The sequence below is a fragment of the Natator depressus genome, chromosome 8 (assembly GCF_965152275.1).
Source record: "Natator depressus isolate rNatDep1 chromosome 8, rNatDep2.hap1, whole genome shotgun sequence".
NCBI lineage: Eukaryota > Metazoa > Chordata > Testudines > Cheloniidae > Natator > Natator depressus.
Window position 1 is genome coordinate 68,121,223 of NC_134241.1, and position 18,243 is coordinate 68,139,465.

General features: G+C 39.2%; 1 protein-coding gene across 2 annotated transcripts in view; it reads left to right on the plus strand.

Moving 5' to 3' along the window:
• COL11A1 (collagen type XI alpha 1 chain) overlaps positions 1 to 18,243 on the plus strand; it is a 234,582-nt gene that overhangs the window by 9,844 nt on the left and 206,495 nt on the right. For both annotated transcript variants that reach the window (XM_074961235.1, XM_074961234.1), the window contains exon 2: positions 9,533 to 9,700. In XM_074961235.1, coding sequence (XP_074817336.1) covers positions 9,533 to 9,700 — 168 coding nt within the window. The remainder of the gene's footprint in view (positions 1 to 9,532; positions 9,701 to 18,243) is intronic.

Sequence of the window (18,243 nt, forward strand, 5' to 3'; positions counted from 1 at the left end):
CATGATTTTATCTCTCTCAATATTATAGTGGAACCCAAGAATGTGACTCTGTCAGGGTTTTTCTTGTGTTTTGGAGTAAAAATACATTTTAGGTTGAAAGTCAACAGACCCTTGACCCAAATATTACTGTTTTAAACTTGTTAAAATAGTTTTCCAATTTTCATGTAAGGCACAGAAGCTATTACTCAAAAATGTGTAATTGTTTAATGGGAAAAGCTACTCTTCATCGGACCTGGAGCTTTTTACCTCTAGCTTACCACTTTGAATACAGCCCAGGTTGGTAGGCAAGGATGGATAGGTTCTGTGAAACTTTTGGAAGTCTACTATCCCAAAACCACCACCGTATCTAGCACTAGTTTTACCATTTTTGCCCCGGACAGAGGGACCCAATACTGAATAGGCATAGAGACCGAAAACGTCTTTCATCCTTGGAAACTTGCATTGCTATTGCCTGTGCTACAGTTATTCAGTGACTAGAAAGAAGGTTCCAGTCTCCACCATTGTAAATCCGGAGATGTTCTTGGCTGCTAGTTACTAAAATAAAATTAGCCTTAAAGCATGGTTATAGTCAGATACTATCACTTTCTTAACTCAAAATATCTGCTTCCTTTGTAAATCCAAAGTAATATCTGCATATGTTAGAGAATAAAATACATTTGTGCTACTCTTTACTCCTTCAGAAAAGACACAACCATGGGAGGGTTAATTAGGTTTTCTTATAATTTTAGAATCTTAATGGTGGGTGCTGATGCATGAACTAGACAGTCCGACTTTCTGATCCCAGATTAAATTTGCAGAAATCACAGTTAGAGATAACATTCTTGTAAACTGAGACGATTTAATATAGCACCACTCAAAGGTAATAGCCATCTCCTCTTGCCTTGAACTTGAAAAAAATCCAGAAATTCCATAAAGCACACCAAACTTCAACAGTGTAAATTCTTATGACTTTGTTACAACCACTCCCCTTTTTGGTTGTTTTTTGTCTAACTTAGTGCTCTATGTTCACCTACAGGGAGCATTCCCACAAAGGGGAGCTCCACCGGTTTAAACTAGCTGAGTATGCCTCAGAGTCTCCTGTCAGACAGGGTGTGGGTGTGTGGGTTTCCTCCTCCCTTTCCAGTCTATGAATGTGAAGCTCCAGATCCCTTGGAGGATCAGCTAGAGGCACAAGCCATCTGGGTGGAGAAACTGAGCTTCTGTATTGCTGCATGGCTTCCCCAGCACTCTGACACCCCTTTGACAGCATGATTCCTGTACTGCCCCTGCCCTGGAATCTCCTACATGTGGAGTTTCCTCAGTGTGGAGGGGAAAGCCACACAAGTTAACACAGACTGTAGGCCACATATTGGGACAGAAAGAGGTGAGGAAAAATAAGTTTCTCTCTTATTTGTGAGTAAAGTGCTGTGTATATTTATGGCACTATAAAATACTAAATATGAAGACCCATGGTCTGCTGCCATTACCAACAATGAGGAGTACATAACTCATAGAATAGTCCCACTGAAATCAATGGTACTGCTTACAGAGTAAGGTGCTATGCAGCATAAGTAGAGATATCAGAATCTGGCTCCAAAGGAGGCCAGATTCTTAACCCCATACACATGTTGTGTAGAAGTCAATGGAGGGCAAGATATTGTTCATTGTGAGTAAGGGGATCAGAGTCTGCTCCAGAGATGGAATCCTAGTGTCATTTTTACAAAGTCACTTTTCAAAGTATAAATGCCCTTTATTTTTTAAATGAAATTATACTGGTTATTAATCCATAAGAAGTAGTAGGGCACTATGCATTTTTTAAAAATCATTGTATCTGTGGGAAGTCTAGTGCTGGAAGTGGTGACCCAAAAATGGAACCACCCCTTCCTATCTCTTTCCCCACAAAAGGGCTAGATTCACCTGCATACTCCGGATACTTTGTGCTGCTCTGGCAATGTATAATTGCTGGAAACCAACTTTAAGTGGCCGGTTAATTTGAGTTTATGTCTTATTTGTCTCACCAGAGTGGTGCAGAAAAGTCAGATGGTACTGGTGACTCTGGCCCAAAATATAAATAGAAACATAATGTAATTTTTCCAGGAATTGAAAATATATCATAGAAAACAATTTCTGTGATAGCTGAAAAAGTGACAGCATGATACAATAGCCAAGTCACTGGCTGTGAATTAACATCCACTAAATTCAAGGGCCAATTGTATTTAATATAAAATAAAAGTTCTGTTCCATATATGTTTTATTACATCCTTTAAATTTCTCTTTGTCCTAAATGTGCTGCAGTGTTAATGACGTTTTAATAAGATCACTCTGCTTTAAATTCAGAGGGTTGTGTGCTTGTCTGGCTATACCGAAAGAAGGACAGGAGACATTTGACATGGGTTTAATCAGGCTGCAACTTTATTATTAGATGTCTGGGACTACCAGGCAGATAAAAGTGTACAGTGCAGGTAACTCCATGTTTTCCGTAATTACCCAGGGGCTTTTACTAGCCCCTCCTCTTTTTTTCATCCAAGTCCTTCCAGCAATTTTATTGCCAGGACCTTACCATATCCAGGGGGCTTCTGCCAGCTCCCCCTCTTTTCCATCCAGGTCCCTTCAGCAAATCCATTGCTGGGACCTTACCATCCCCCCCTCACAGAAGGGATAAGGTGGGCTATAAGAATGAGGGGGGTTGACTCCCTGCTGTACCAATCATAGGAGTCCCCAACCACCTCCCATTCATTCCTTTAATGAACACCTCTTTTTAAGTCCTTTTCCAAGCCATTTATCCGGTCACTGTATACCTTTCCAACGGAGTACCTGCACTGGACATCCGCCACAAGGAGGCACCAGCAATTAGCTTGGCTGCCTCCCCCCCCCAACCCAGTCGAGTTCCCAGACATCTTTTACTGCCCCTCCTTCTAAATTGGCCAAAACAAATGGGCTCCAAGGCTTTATGGGGGAACCCCATACTCCTTGAATAATTTGGTAACCCAGAGTGACCAAATTGCTGAGCCTCTTAAGACCCCAAGGGATTTGGCCATCCTGTTAGAATCTGCCGAACCTTGTTCACCCAGGTGGCACTCCATGGCTCTCAGCCAGACCATGTGTGAATGCATGCCTGACAACATGGATCTGCATCAAGTCCCTTCTTGTTCTGGGCAGTAATTGAACTCCTTTACACATTCCCAAATAGTGTTCTCTAACGTGTGCCACATCATGCCAGTGATTGCTGACGGGCCCTCTGCGCACAGCAGTGGCATGAGCTGGTCCAATAACATGCTTCTCCTTCCATGTCAACACAGTCTTGTCCCATCCTGGACTCCAGCTGCCAACCTTTAAGGCCACTAGGACGTCTGCCTATTCACATAAGAAAAACAATCCTGTGCCCACCAATCCACACCACCTTGTCCATGGGTGGTCTGCCCACATCTGGAATGGAATGACAGCACATTAATGGTGACTGACCACCCAAGGTTGCTCTTTGTAAAAGGTAGGCTCCAGGCCCAGGATTGCATCTTTTAAACACTTCCATTCCTAGGGGATGAGTCAGCAACCACGCTATCCCTTTTGCAGAAGTTTTCATCTTTCTCCCCCCTCCAAGCCATAAAGCACTGTTCCTTTCTTTTGGTCATCCAGCCAAACACCCTCCTGCTTAAAGGTGCAGGGCAGTCACTCTTGATCAAGAGCGTCTCCAGCAGTAATCCAGATGCCAGTTCAGCAGCCATCTTGAATACAAATGGTGAAATCTTCCTCAATATTTAAAGTCTCTGGGCCTGATTCTGATCTCACACCAGTTTTACACTTGTGTAACTCCACTGACTTCTCGTTGTTACTGGTTTACGTTTGTGTAACCTCCTCCCCCCCAAAAAAAATTCTTCAATGGAATTATGCCAACAGAGAAGTTGATCTTTTATTCCTACTCAGAACACGGCTCTGCACATTCAGTTGCTCCTCAAAGCTGTTAATATTTTTATATTTGTACCATTCTGGTTTATTTTACTCCATGTTTTTTGTTTAGTCCAGTGTGCAACAAGCCTAAAAAGCAGTGGAAGATTACAAAGTGTGCCCTAAATGCTACATTCAATATGAAATACTGTGGACCAAATCCTGCTCTCAGTTATACAACTGTAAATCTAAATACCTTCCCTAAATGCATGGAGTTATTTCAGACTTACTCTGGTAACTGAGAGCAGAATTTGCCCCTGTAAATTTAAATGTCTCAAATAGAGAGGTGTTTTTGCTCTAAAGACACTGTGTCATTAAGGTTGTCTTGTGCTTCGGCCTCTCTGTATTAGGATATTGGGCACTAGTCTCCAGCTTACTAGTCAACACTTCCAAACAAACCGAAAAAAGCTGATGGATGGAAGGTAGATGGAAACACATGAACCTCGCTCACACGTTGAGATTGTTTTTAAGGAAACTGTAAAATGATTGTTTTTGACAATCAATACACTGACAAAGAATTTAAACAATACAGTCCTCCATGTCCTCTCAGCAAATCCAACAATATGAAACTCTTCTCTCATTATTCCTGCATAACATCCATTAACATCCATGGAAGTTACACATCTGGAGAGAACAAGTCCCTTTGTGCCAAATCCTACCCCCGTCAACGGTACAGAGGTGCTGCAGAACTCTGCACTATGATATTTCGTGGGAAGCAGAATATCTTTGGCTAGGTTCTCCATTGCCTGGTAACCAGCACAATTGTGATCTGAGCCTCAGGGGGCCTCTTAGGATCTAAAGCTGTGTTCTAATAGGACATCCTTGGGTTCAGATCTTTCTGCATGTGATTGCTTAGTCCATATAGGGTCCGATTCGAGCCATTGGGACTTCTTGTGGCTGTAAGGCATGTGTGAGCAGATCCATTTGCAAGGTCAGGGACTTGTACAGGTTTGTACTTATTTTCCAGTTTACCACAGCAACCATAGAACCAAATTTTCAGATGTGGTATTTGAATTTTTCCTGATGAATTATAGTTTTTGCAAAGAGGGCCATGCACCCATTTTGTGCATCTGAACAGAGATCTGTGCATGCAATTTTAATAGTTTGGTATTTCCTTACATTCCCATCCCCAGACACCAAATCAGAAGCCATATACTACCTGGATGCAATAGTGTGATATGACATAATATTTATTGCATTTTTCTTTAGCTTTTTTCTCCTAGGAGAAGTAAACAGACAGGGGTAAATTTCAAATACACTCCATTGCCTAGTGAAAACCTTGTCTCATTTCAATGCCAGATGGAGAAATTGTACCAGAAGAGTACCACCTAGAGTCAGGCTGAGTAAGAGTCCCTTTAAGGAAGCTTTTGTGAGAGGGTCTCTCACAGGCAGATATCTACTGATGCAATAGAATATCCTGCACAATTAAGATCAGTCAAAACTGAACAACGTACAAACTTCGAGGGTCCTTAGTATCTCAGGCTTCCTCATATGGGCAAGTGTTGAATGATATCAACCAGGTCCAGATTAACCAATGTGCACCTGGGGCACTTATATAGGGCCCCACCTCAGGGAGGCTCCCAACCACTGGGAAAAACCCAAATCAATAAACTGAGTGGCACTGCACCCCTGTGAACCAGGTAGTAATGCTACTCACTTGGATTTGGCCCCGCCATCCCTCTATCATGATGGAGGGGTGGCCAGGCCAAATCTAAGCAGGACTGTGGCACTGTGACCCTGTGTGCCAGGTTAAAACTTCATTCATTCAAATTTGGCCAGGCCACTCCTCCATCATGACAGAAGTGTCAGAGCCAAACCTGAGTGAGTGGTGCTGGAGTATGGCTCTGGGCCCACAGATGTTTACCATAACCTCTGAACTATCAGAAGACTTGCCACACCATCCTCTCCCCCACCCAGAAAATCTGATGTCCGTTCCTGCCACACTCCGCCCCGCCCTCCGCCCCCCGGGCAAGGGATATTTCCCTGCAGGTTGAATACCTCTGTTCTAGAGAGTGAGAAGTGGGGGCAGTACACTGAAGTTTTGTCCAGGGCGGCAATTGTCTTGTACATCACAAACTGTGACTAGTTTAAGGAAGATACCGCTACACCCCTCAGCAATTCCCATGGTGCACAGGGTCCCAAAATTCTTTATAAAGAGATTTCCTCTTGCAGATACCTAGGCCCAGATGAATGAGGCACTGCATTTTATATATTTCTTTGTAGGTTTACCAGGGAACTTCCTTTTCTCATTTTGGATCACCATTTCTTTTAAAGTTTAATAATCAGGTGGTTTTGTATTTTCTGTTATGCCAGGCAAAGTGGTGGTCATCTCACAATATGTCATAAAACAGATAAGGTTAATTTGTTACTCATGGTCTACTCTTATTTAGCAAAACAACTATATTGTTATTGGAGATGGCCAAATTATCTGTTTTCAGTAAGTTTCCCTATTTGAAAATTGTTGTGAACAAGCTTGCTAGGTTTGCTATCCAAATTATTTGACTAACAGTTTGTGGAAATAAATTTTATCTTCTGGGCTATTTGGAAAGTATTCCGTTTTGACGATCTGCTGTTTGTGATGCGTGAGCAATCACCTATATCACCTGATATCCCTCTGATCCCTGACAGACACTTTTTAAAACAGCAGAACAACAAACGATGAATGATCTTTTTTTTGTCTTGCTGACATTCCAATTCAGATATTCCATAAACAGCCGTTACCCAAACAGTAATGAGGAAGAAGTCTCTAGAAATGTCTGCAAACAGCAAAAGGGGCACAAAACTAGTTAAACTAAGCAGCCATTTGGAATTTGAATGAATATTCATATTTACTGATTCTGCAGTATTTTTACCAGCTCTAATCATTATGTACATTGCAAAAAACACCAATAAGTTATTGGAGAAACAGTTTGGCCAACCCTTTTACGGTTGTAGAGGTGCATTGGCATGTCTCCCACGAGTAATGAGACAGTTCAGTGAACATATATCATATTCATTGAAATTAATAGGAATGCTTTTATAAGGCATAAACCAAGGTTTACAAAGTTAAAGCTCATATTTTTAGATTTTGTGCAGTGATTTTGATTATTTAATGTTGAAACGTAGCTTTTCAGAATGTTTAAATTTAGTTTTAGGAAAATGTAGAATAGATATCTTTTATTTGTAGCAGGTGTACATTTAGGGATTCTTTCAGGATGTATTAACTTGTGATAAACATTCAGTATTGTGTTTATTTTTGATAATAATGTAATCTTGGTGGGGGAGGAAAATATCAGAGGTAGAATTATTTAAAATAAGTGTAGCAGAAGCTCATTGGTATTTTTTTCTGAAAATGTATCACCAGATGGAAGGAGCCATATACTTTGTCATCTCATTACGGAAACCTTGGAACGTTTTTACTTTAGAAAGTCCAGAGTTGGACTTTTACAGAGTGAGATTTAACCACACACTTGACTGCTTTTGATTATCTGTCTTCATGCTGGCAGTGCAATGAGCTGAGTAGAATGAACTATTTTAGTTATAAGTGCACTCACATGTGTTACTGATAGAATGATTTATGAAATGCTGAGCTGAAGCAAAATCAGTACTGAAGACAATACTGGCTACAGCTGAGCAAACAGTGAGGAAAAATATTCACAAACATTTCCGTGATTCTAACTAGAATTTCAGTTTTACTGTGTTTTCAACCTTTCTGTTTGCTGTTGGTGAACATTCATTAAAATACATGAATATTCACAAGCACTGAATTTCAGGCCTACACTTGATATTTGTGGACTCATTAAATGAATAGTCAGTAGAGAATACATGCATTATTACTGCCTGTTTACAGTTCATGAACAGGAGAAAGAAGTGATACATTCACCAAATACATTTGTGCTGAGAATTTGCTCAGCCTTAACAGTGGAAGTGATTTAATTTAGTTTTAAAAGATTGCCTTTATAGAAAGTGGTTAGAATTTTGCCTGCTTAGAGACTTCAGGATTGGGCCCAAAGGGAAAACAATCAGTTAAAATGATCTTTTTCTCTATAAAATAAAGAGTGCCAGCTTGACATCCCTATTTCTCCCCTGAAGCCATACAGCATGGGCAATGTGATGTAAGCTGCCTCACCCAACTCCCACATTTGTTTTCTGGGGCCTCTTTTGAGGGGAAAGTAGTTCTGTCTCTATGCCATTCAATCCTTGGCATCCCTGCAACAGTAACCAAGGATGCCAAAGAGTTCAAATTGTGAGTGTTTTTGTTATATGGACACTTGTTTACCAGGACCTGGAGTGAGAATTTAAAATTACTTCACACCAGCCAGCAGCCACAGGCTACCAGCAATCTTGATTGGATTGTTTTAGATTATTTAGACGGTAAGACCTCTGGGGCAGGGCCAGGGCCCGAGATCCTCTTTTTCTCTGTGTTTGTACAGTGCCTAGCACAATGGGGCCCTGGTTCATGACTGGGGCTCCTAGGCACTACTGCCATATAAATAATAATAAATAATAATGTGAACCATTGACCTAGAAACAACAGGCTCTGTCTATTTACTCCTTTTCTGAGCTACCCAGTATGGCTTGCACACATTTTACAATATCATGGCTGTTTACACCATCATCCTGTTATGCCTAAAATCAAATCTGGATGTATTCAGAGATCAATTAAGCATTGGTGCCTGAACAACAGTTACTGTATATTAATGCACTGATCTCATAAGAATGAATACAAGGTGTCACGGCAAGCTGTTCTGAGCAAGAGATGACTCTTCATGCCTGTATGGGGATTAAACATCTTTGTTGTGCTCATTATTGTAAGACTCAATAGTGAACATAATCCTGCTCCTTTAAGAGACAAACCATTACAACAGGGCTCCCTACAGTGAAAATCCCAAATAAAGATCTGAAGTGTGGTTCGGTCCAGTCAAATTCTAGAAAAAAGAGAGACCCAACCAGCTAACTTTCCCCAGCCCTCTTTCTAGAAATCATTCCTCCTTGACTCTTGTGGCCAGACTGCACCCCAACTCCCCAGAGCACATCCCACTTCTAATGCGTTCAGCAGGGTGGAGGGCAAATTAATTAATCCCCCACAGTTGCTCCAACTCTGTAAAATTCCTCTGATGCTTCTTTTAGCTAGATGGGGAGACAATTAGCCCCTTTCCTACCAACCTCTGGAGAAGAGTGCTGTACCCTCAGTCCCGTGTGGTCAGAATGTATATTTGTATTAGGGGTCAAAGAAGATTATGTTTCAGAGCTAAGTGTTGGTACAATATATGAAATGCTCGTTAAGTCATTTCCACTTATCAGAATTCATGTGTTAAAGGAATCTGTGTTGTAAGCACTAATCTCCAGATTATTTATGAAATAGTAAATCTCAATTAGAAAGTGACCTGTGAAAAAAAATCTGATTTTAACTAACTTACAATGGGTATGATGAGCTCCTAGATATCTGATGAGAAAATGACCCTGTTAAAATAATATTCTACTGTAAGAGTAGCCTGCAAAAAACCAAAATATGATGTAGCCACTCTGATGATTAGACACCTGCATATATAATTTAGCAATGAAATTCATTTCCTTTTTGAAACGTTGCAGTATGAATGATTCTTTGTTGTTGTTTTTGCTACTTTTTCAGCTGAACCAGTTGATGTGCTAAAAGCATTAGAATTTCACAAGTCACCAGAAGGAATATTAAGAACAGCAGGATTTTGCACAAACAGAAGGGATTCAAAAGGATCAGATGTTGCCTACAGAGTTTCAAAACATGCACAACTCAGTGCCCCAACAAAGCAACTGTACCCAGGTGAGTCTATAAGAAAGTCAGCTTCCTGGCGTGTTTTCTTATTGTCCCAGACATGCAGAAAGATAAACAATATACAATGGATGTGGTTTAATTTGACCACTACTATATTATTTAACTCATCTTGGAACTAACCTACAGTAATTCGTACATGCGGGTCATTGTTCCTTCCTTAATTGTTTCAACCTAGTGGAGGTCTGCAATGACCCCCACCACTCTCCACAGCTGTTCCCATCACATTTCTGGGACTGTACCACTAAGCCCAAATTATGCAGGTTAAGGAGCTAGGGAATGGACAATGCCTCTCTGCTGTATCAGATGTTAGGAGACCCAATTCTGCTCCCCAGCTTCTTTAGGGATACCTTCCCCTAAGTCACTTCTAAATCCAGTTTTTCAGGGAACTGGATCCCTATGGAATAAGTACCAGCACAGGATACCTGCTAAATTGTGACATCTCTCCTCTGACCTAATTTACCAGATCTCTGAGCTGCTGTGGGAACGGCAAAAACTCACCCCACAGCATCCTGCCTAATATGGTGGTGAGGGAGAATTCTTTCCCAGTCCTAAATAAGGCAACTACCACCATGCCCACAGTAGACCATAAAAAATTAAATCCTACACTAATCCCAGGGCTGGAAGCTGCTAATCAGGCATGAGAGTGGGCTCAGGCAATTGTCTTGTACATCACAAACTGTGACTAGGTGTGCATGGGTCAATGGCCTACCTGAGTGTCATCAGCTCAGGGTTATACCTTACACCCTTCTTGGCCACCTGCTCCCAGTTCCTGAGGGGGGAGACCCTTAAAGGGGCCACTACCTTCCTCCCCCCGCATCCATGCGACGAAAGCTCCCCCACCATGAGATTGCACTGTCTGTGCTTCCTGATGTGTTTTGTTATTGTCTGTATTTTTCTGCTAGTTGCAGCACAGCACAGAGCCCATTCCCATTAACTAGTGTAGCATCATGAGATGTCCCTGCTTTCCTTTCAGTTACAAATGCAGGAAGCAGCCAATCAAATGGGCAGACAGAGTGTTTTTAAAAAATTACATACCAAATATTTAGGGCCTGATTATTCTCACACCAGTTTTATGTTAGTGTGACTCCACTAACTTCAAATCTACTTTGGATTTACACTGGTGCAAGAGACCAGTGAATCAGGCCATCAGATGCCATAAATAGAGAAATACTGCTTGATATTACATAAAACTGTAATAATTATTTTTTCATTGCCTTTATGAAGATCAAACTCAGTACTGCAATCCTCACTCATAAAGCACCTATTGGCTTAAATGAGAATTTTGCTTGAGTAGGGACTGCAAGACATACTGTTAACTAGTCACTAAACTTGTCTCAGTGTATAAAACACCTCGCCATATGAACTCTCTCAGCTTCTGTATTAGGAAGTTACTGCTTAATCCGGAACATTTACAAAAGACAACTATTGGATCCAGTTATCTTAAGAGGCAATAGTTACACTTAGTAACAGGCATAGGAGAACAAGTTTGTACTGCAACCAGAAAAGAAGCACTGAAGAAATGTGTGAAAACATTTCTTGGGAGATTTCTACCCTCAAATTTTCAGAATCAAGAGGTTTAGCTAGAGATTGAAATAAGCATCTGAACTTTTGAGTGTTTACCTGAATTGAATATTTTATCAATTAATAGACAAAATGATTAACATTTCACAAAGATTCTAGATTAAATTAACTGTATGGTTTAACATATTGGTGAATTCAGGCTACAATTACAGTTGTCATATTACAGCAACAGTGATTACAAAAATAGTGGTATGGTAACATATTTACACATGTATAGAAACGAAGGGAAATGGACCAAGCAGCACAATAAAACAAATGTTGCTTCTTTGTTAAAGTGGCAAACCTCTGAGGTGGGATGATAACTGACACGTACTGGCTAGAAGGAAAATATATGACTGGCTGTGTTCCTAGACAAAAAGGCCTTCCACTGCTATGACTTCATACTTTGCATTGATGGTAATGGGAGCAACATGAGTATTGCTGACAGAGTAATTTTAGTAAAACTAAGTAATTTTACCTGGTTTTCTCATCATTCTATCAGAGGGAATTTTATGAATATTTGGTGATAGATCCATAAGGTGGACAGCATTGCCAAGTTTCTTACTTCTGTGCCAGGAACAGTCTATTTTAAAAGCAACGCTTCTGGAAGTTATGTTGCAGTGGTAGAAATGCAGATTGTGGTTGGTTGTTGCAAAATCATTCCCAGAAGTACCATCTGGTTGACATTATGTAAGGGTATCTTGGTATTTTGGGGACTACACATGGTTAGTTGTGGGTAATAGGTAATGTGACTCCAGCCCACCTCTCATTTCTCTGACACGAAATAAGCACATTTTGTGTGTGTGTGTGGGGGGGGGGGGGTGGTGACAAATTTTCATTCCATGATTTTTCTTTCACTCTTTTCACTTGATTGAAAGTGTTGCAGTTTATTAAACACACACACACACACACACACACACACAAATATATATATTTAATATATATAAAAACTTTCAATCTTCATGCCATGACATGCAAGCAGATTTTGAGTGGGTTTGCTTGTGAGCACACCCATTAAATATGGGCAAGGAAAATATTTTTGTTTTGCCTATTAAAGGAGTAATGACGTGGTCAACATCTGGGATTTTTATAGATCCTCAAGCATTTATTATCTGGAGGCAATAATAATACATCAGTATGTCCTCAGAGCAATAGACACATGTAGAAGAGAAACTGCTATGAGACCTTTCATGTGTATCTTGCATCTTCATTTAAAGAATTAGTTCATCTCTTTTTATTTCAAGGGGTGGAAATGAAAGGAAATTTAGAAAAAAACATATTTAGGGCCAGATTCTTCCACATTTCCTCACATTAGACTATATCTCCTTAGCTGGTATAAAAGGATAGAGCCGCACTGAAGTCAATGGAGTTATCCAGCTGAGGATATAGTTCACTGAACATTATCAATGGGATTATGAGCATAATAAATTGCTACTCCACACAAGTAGGGGTGACAGTATCTTGACTAATCAGCCTAAAAAAAAAGTTGCGAAACTCTTCAGTTATTTTATTAAAGTACTACAGCTGCACCGTGGAGTTAAAGCTAACATTTTAATCAGTCCCTTTCTATTGTTAGTATTATAGTGACAATATGATCCAAATATGTCTTGTGCAGAAATGAAATGGGTAGGAACTGCTAGTAGAGCAAGACTGTTAATCAACCTTCAAATACAGTGGGCTGGTGACTGAAAACTCATGGAAGGACATTGGGCCTTTAAGAGCCATTAGCACAGAATAGGCATTCTTTGCCAAAGCAAGGCCTCAGAATCCAGACATTCCTTTGGGGGAAAAGTTCCTGTGTTAACTTGCACTTATTTTATGAATGACACTGTAGACTAACTATTAGATTTGGCAGCTACAGTAGTAACTGCTCGTTTTGTTCTTGAATGCCAGAGTAAATATGTTCATTATGTTGTTTGTTGGCACATAAATTTAAATTGCCTTTGGCAGACTCAATGTAGGTGCTTTTCTTCCTAACCTCTGCAGGATTTCTGGATTAGAACTAGGTGGAGCACTCAGTTTCACCCTGCTGTTCCACCTCTTGAACTCTCCTTTCTGGGGCATGCAAGGGGAAACTGTCAGTTAAAGAGAGAGGGAAAAAACTGGCTTAAAATGCATAATCTATTTGGAAAAACACCATGCTACCCACTTTTTGAACAAAGAACCCAGAAGAAAACATTTGTAAGAGTCCAGTAGGCAGTACTTAATAAACTGAGCCCTAAAACAGCTTATGGACCCAACACTCTGTTTGTAAAGCATTTGGAATGGATGGCTTGCCATTGACTTTAAAAGGGGTGAGGATTTCCTCATCGGTGTTTATTTTGTCTTGGGATGTGGTGCAATGAATGCTTTCTGTGAACATGAATATGCCTGGACCACCATCTAAACACTTACCATAGAAAGAGCTACTATGATTTTCACTCCATTTACTATAATTTTCTTCCTGTCCATGTGAGGAATGCCATGGCAGATCCATAAAGCACTGATTATGTGTCAATGTGATACCCTTTCTAGTGTGCAGTATTTTCAAGATGCCATTCTTGGAATTATGTCAGTGTTTCATTCTGTCATGACTGGGTGGGGGGATATGCACAGTATTTGAAAGTACTTGTAGGGTGCGTCCCGCTTCTGGGTGGGAGAATCCCTCCATAAGACCCACTGTTCCCAAGCCCCCCCACCCCCAATGATCAGTTTCACAGAGTGTAGTCCACCTGCTACCTTTGTCCAGGGACGGAAAGTGAGCTCGCTCATTCTGGGATCTTTGGAAAACAGCTAAATATTGAAGTTCACTGTGTGACCTTGGAGGAGTCATTTAATGTCTCTGTGCCTCAGCTTACGCATTTGTAAAAATCAGTATAATAATATTTACCTGCCTCACAGGAGGGTATTGAGGCTTCATTACACAATGTTTGTAGACTGCTTTGAACTCACAAGTTGAAAGATATTATACAGTTACTATAAGTTATTATATTCTTGTACTGTCTTATTACCACGTTATTTTTTTTACATTTTCGAAGAATGAGAACAGAACAACAGATAATGATTTTCCTAATCATTTTATTGTTGCCCTTGTTAAAACTTATCCAGTCCATTCTTACTGTTTAAATAAAATTGCCCAAGAAATCTAAAAGTAATTAAGAAAGTTTGATAACTATTTCAGCTAAGCATGTAAGCGTGATACTTTGTCGTAAATAAGAAAGGCTTGATTCACATTCTTAATTTGTTTATGTTGATACTGGGTTCCCCTCAGAAGCAATTTGCTTATCATTCACCATTTCAATGCAATACTAAACACATGGGCATATCATAGTATAGTATAGAATACACAAAACTCACTGTACTGAGGCGAACAATGCAACTCATTTTTGTGACCTTCCTCACAAAGCTTCCACAGTTTATTTTTTCCACGGTGTCTTATCTGATTGAAAAGCACATGCTCAGACTAGATGAATTAGTGCCACCTGCCTTAAGCATTTTCAACATCGCTTTCAGATTAACAGTTCAGACAAGGCAGGTGTTCAGGTCCTTTCAAGTTATCTGTTTGGCCTCCCTTCATCCCAATCATTTGTTCTTTCTTTCTTTCTTTCTTTCTTTCTTTCTTTCTTTCTTTCTTTCTTTCTTTCTTTCTTTCTTTCTTTTTCTTTCTTTCTTTCTTTCTTTTGCTGTCATCTATTCAACCTAATATTAAAAGGTATGCTGTATAGTGTCATTTCATCTGTAAACTCACAACTTTACTTTAAAACACCCGATCCAAAACCCACTGAAATCAACATAAAGTTCCCTATTGACTTCAATGGATCAAGTCCATTAAGAATAAGATCCCAAATCAAGCCCCAAATCTTCACAGATTCCCATTTTATTCTGAAAATCTTTTACTAACGAAGTTAAAATATGATGAATATAAAGCACACAAAGCACCATTATTGCAGACAGTAAAATAAATGTTAACACTAAGCATTCCCTGTAACAGTAATATAGTGGTGCAAATTCTTTTCCAAACAGTGAAAGTAATACCATATGATAAGAAAGCAATCATCAACTCTGTCTATACTACTGTATTTATTCTTTTGTAGTATTAGTTCTATTAATATTACTGCTATTTAAAAAAGGCAAACATCTAGACTTCATGCAAGTGATAAGTCTGAGCATCCAAGCAATCAGAAATTTCAGTTTCAAATGTCTCTCATGACATTAACTTGGCCAGATTGCACATTATGTATGTTTTATTGTTTACACTGATAAACTACAATACTTTAAGGTTGATATTTATTAAGAAAAGCAAGACAAGTAAATACTAAATATATGCAGTGTAATTGAATTTTGAATTTGTGCCAGGGTTTTGTTGTTGTTTTTTTGGGGAAATGTGTGGGGAGGGGAAGAAGGCACATTTAGTTTATCAAAGAGGCTGGGGCCCGGAAGAAAAGAGGGACAGAAATCCAGATCTATTTGGCTTGCAGAGATTAACCTAGCCACCCTTAACTATGTACACCTGAACCCTACTGTCCTTACCTCTGCCATCCTTATTTGAAAGTCCACAAGCTGAATAAACCACTTGAAACACTTAAGGACTCGGACAGGCTTGAATGGTTTAAAACTATTTTTAACCCTTAAAGAAATTTAATCTTCTTAAGCTTTCTACATCTGTGGGTAGTTTAAGTAGTTTAAACAACTTTAAATCGTTAGAGCAGCTAACTTCTGTTTAAGACCTCTAAAGATTTAGAGCTGCTTAAACTATCTGGCAGCTGCAGTTTAGATTGTTCGAAAGAATACGGCTTCAGAGTGCTCCAAAATGATAAACCCATTCTGATTTTGAATAAATCTTAAAAAAATCAGATCCACCTTTACAAAATGCCAACTTAGAGTTCAGTGTTCAAACTTTTAAAACTTGTGAACTGATTTTCTTAAAAATTGTTTTTTTTATTATTTTTTTTTTTAGTTAAAAAATCAAGGACTTGTTGAGATCTACAAAGAAAGCCAGTTTTGAAGTTTCTATCTAATGTCAAAATTCTTATCAGAACATATAAGAAAAGGAATATTGTTCATGCTCAGAAATGGCTAAAACATTTTAATCAGATTTTAGGGTTTTTTTTTTAAAAAATTACCTATGGCCTGAAAACAAAAATTGCAGCTAAAAAGGAATTAGAGAAAGTTAAGAGCAAGTGAAAAGTGAAGGTTAGAGTAGAAGATGGAATACAACCCTAGCTACAGCATGTGCTACAACTATTATTTCCAGTTATACAGAGCTTTATAGCTTCCCTATGATTGAGGTAAACGTTCTTATATATATTCAGGGAATTATAGACTGCAGTACAGAAAGGTTAAGGGCCATATTCTGCCCACAGAATATATCCCCTGAAGTTGAAGTGAATGGTGAATATAGCCTAAAGTAATTTGCTCAAAGTTGAACAAAGCAGTGGCAGAGAAAATAAAATAACTCAGGAATTCTGACTACCAATAACATCCTCTAACTACAGGAACAATACTCCCTTCTTTTAATTCTTGAAAGCACATTTCCTGAGTGAATTATAGCAATGTATAGGTCATGTGCTTAATCAAAGAGGATGGAATTCATACAATAAAGTGATCTTCTTAGCTGAAAAACATCATTTTCAGGAAAATAAACCCGACCATTTTAATCATTTATATGAATGTTCAATCTGCAGTTTATACTTAATTAATAGAAGAAAAAAATTGCATTACATGCAACAAATGTTCTCTCTGCAATCAAGAAATCCTTAAAGTAACCTGCAAATTAAAATCTAATATAAATTCTTAGGGAAGCTATAAAGAAATCAAAAATGCCAATACTTGTTTCTAATATGCAGTCTTATAATGTAATATGCAAGTCCCTTCTTCTAACTCTTTACAGATCTGAGTCATCACTCTCAGGGGTCTTTAATACAAAACACAGTGTTCATCCCAAAGTGTCAGTAATTTTACACACAGGAGCAGCCTATTTTCTAAACTACTGATGGTAGGTGTATTGCTTTGTACCTGTCTTTTTAAAATCTGATATACACCCAGTTTACTGGCCTGCTCTCCGTGCTTGTTGTGCCTCGGGCTGAGATGAATTAAAGTGTATTCTGCTTTTTAAATTCAATAAATAATTTAATTCAGATTCACCTTAAAACAAATCTACTAAGTTTCTTACACAATTTAACATTTTTCGGTATTTTAGCCCTTCCTGTTTGTGCTTTAATTTTATTTCATTTTTTCAGATATCATTAAACCTCTCCAATGAATCTTAAAAGCATTCCTGTCACATGTGAGATGACTGAGCCTATGTTAAGACTTTTGAAAAATATTAATGTTTATAAACTTTGGATTATAAACATAAGTGGGCTTTACTAGAACTGGAATGTTCCTGGAGCACTTGTTTTAATACTATAACATCAAAACTGGGAAAAAAATCTGAGATCCTTAGAGTCAACTAACTCACAAATGCCTACCTTTGAATTTATTGCCACACTTTTTAATTTAGGGTAGACACGGACCAAAGAGGCAATGTTTGGATCTGCATTTGGAGTAGGTTTAGCCAGCCTAGGGTTCATATTCTATGGCACTGAAATAAAGAAGTTGATCATGCAAGACAAAGTTATGGGTGTGAGGGGCAGGGCTCAGCAGCTCTGGGATCCCTTTTGGTTTATGTCTTATATTTCTAAAGGTCATGCTTCAGGGCTTCAGCCAGTCATCTGCAGGGGGTCAGGAAAGGATTCCCCGCTGCCTCCAGTGTATGCTGTTTTTGTCTCCTTCCTCTGAAGGATCAGAAATGGCTGTGATGTCTGGAGATGTAACACTGGATGAGGTGGGTTGGTGCTCTCAGGTGGCACTGCACAGTCTCTCTCACTCTCACACACGCACACACTCTCTCACTCTTACACACGCACACACAAACACACATGTTTAGCTGGCTAGTTTTTGGTCATGTGCTTAGGGTCTAACTGATCATAATGTGTGAGGTCAGAAAGGAA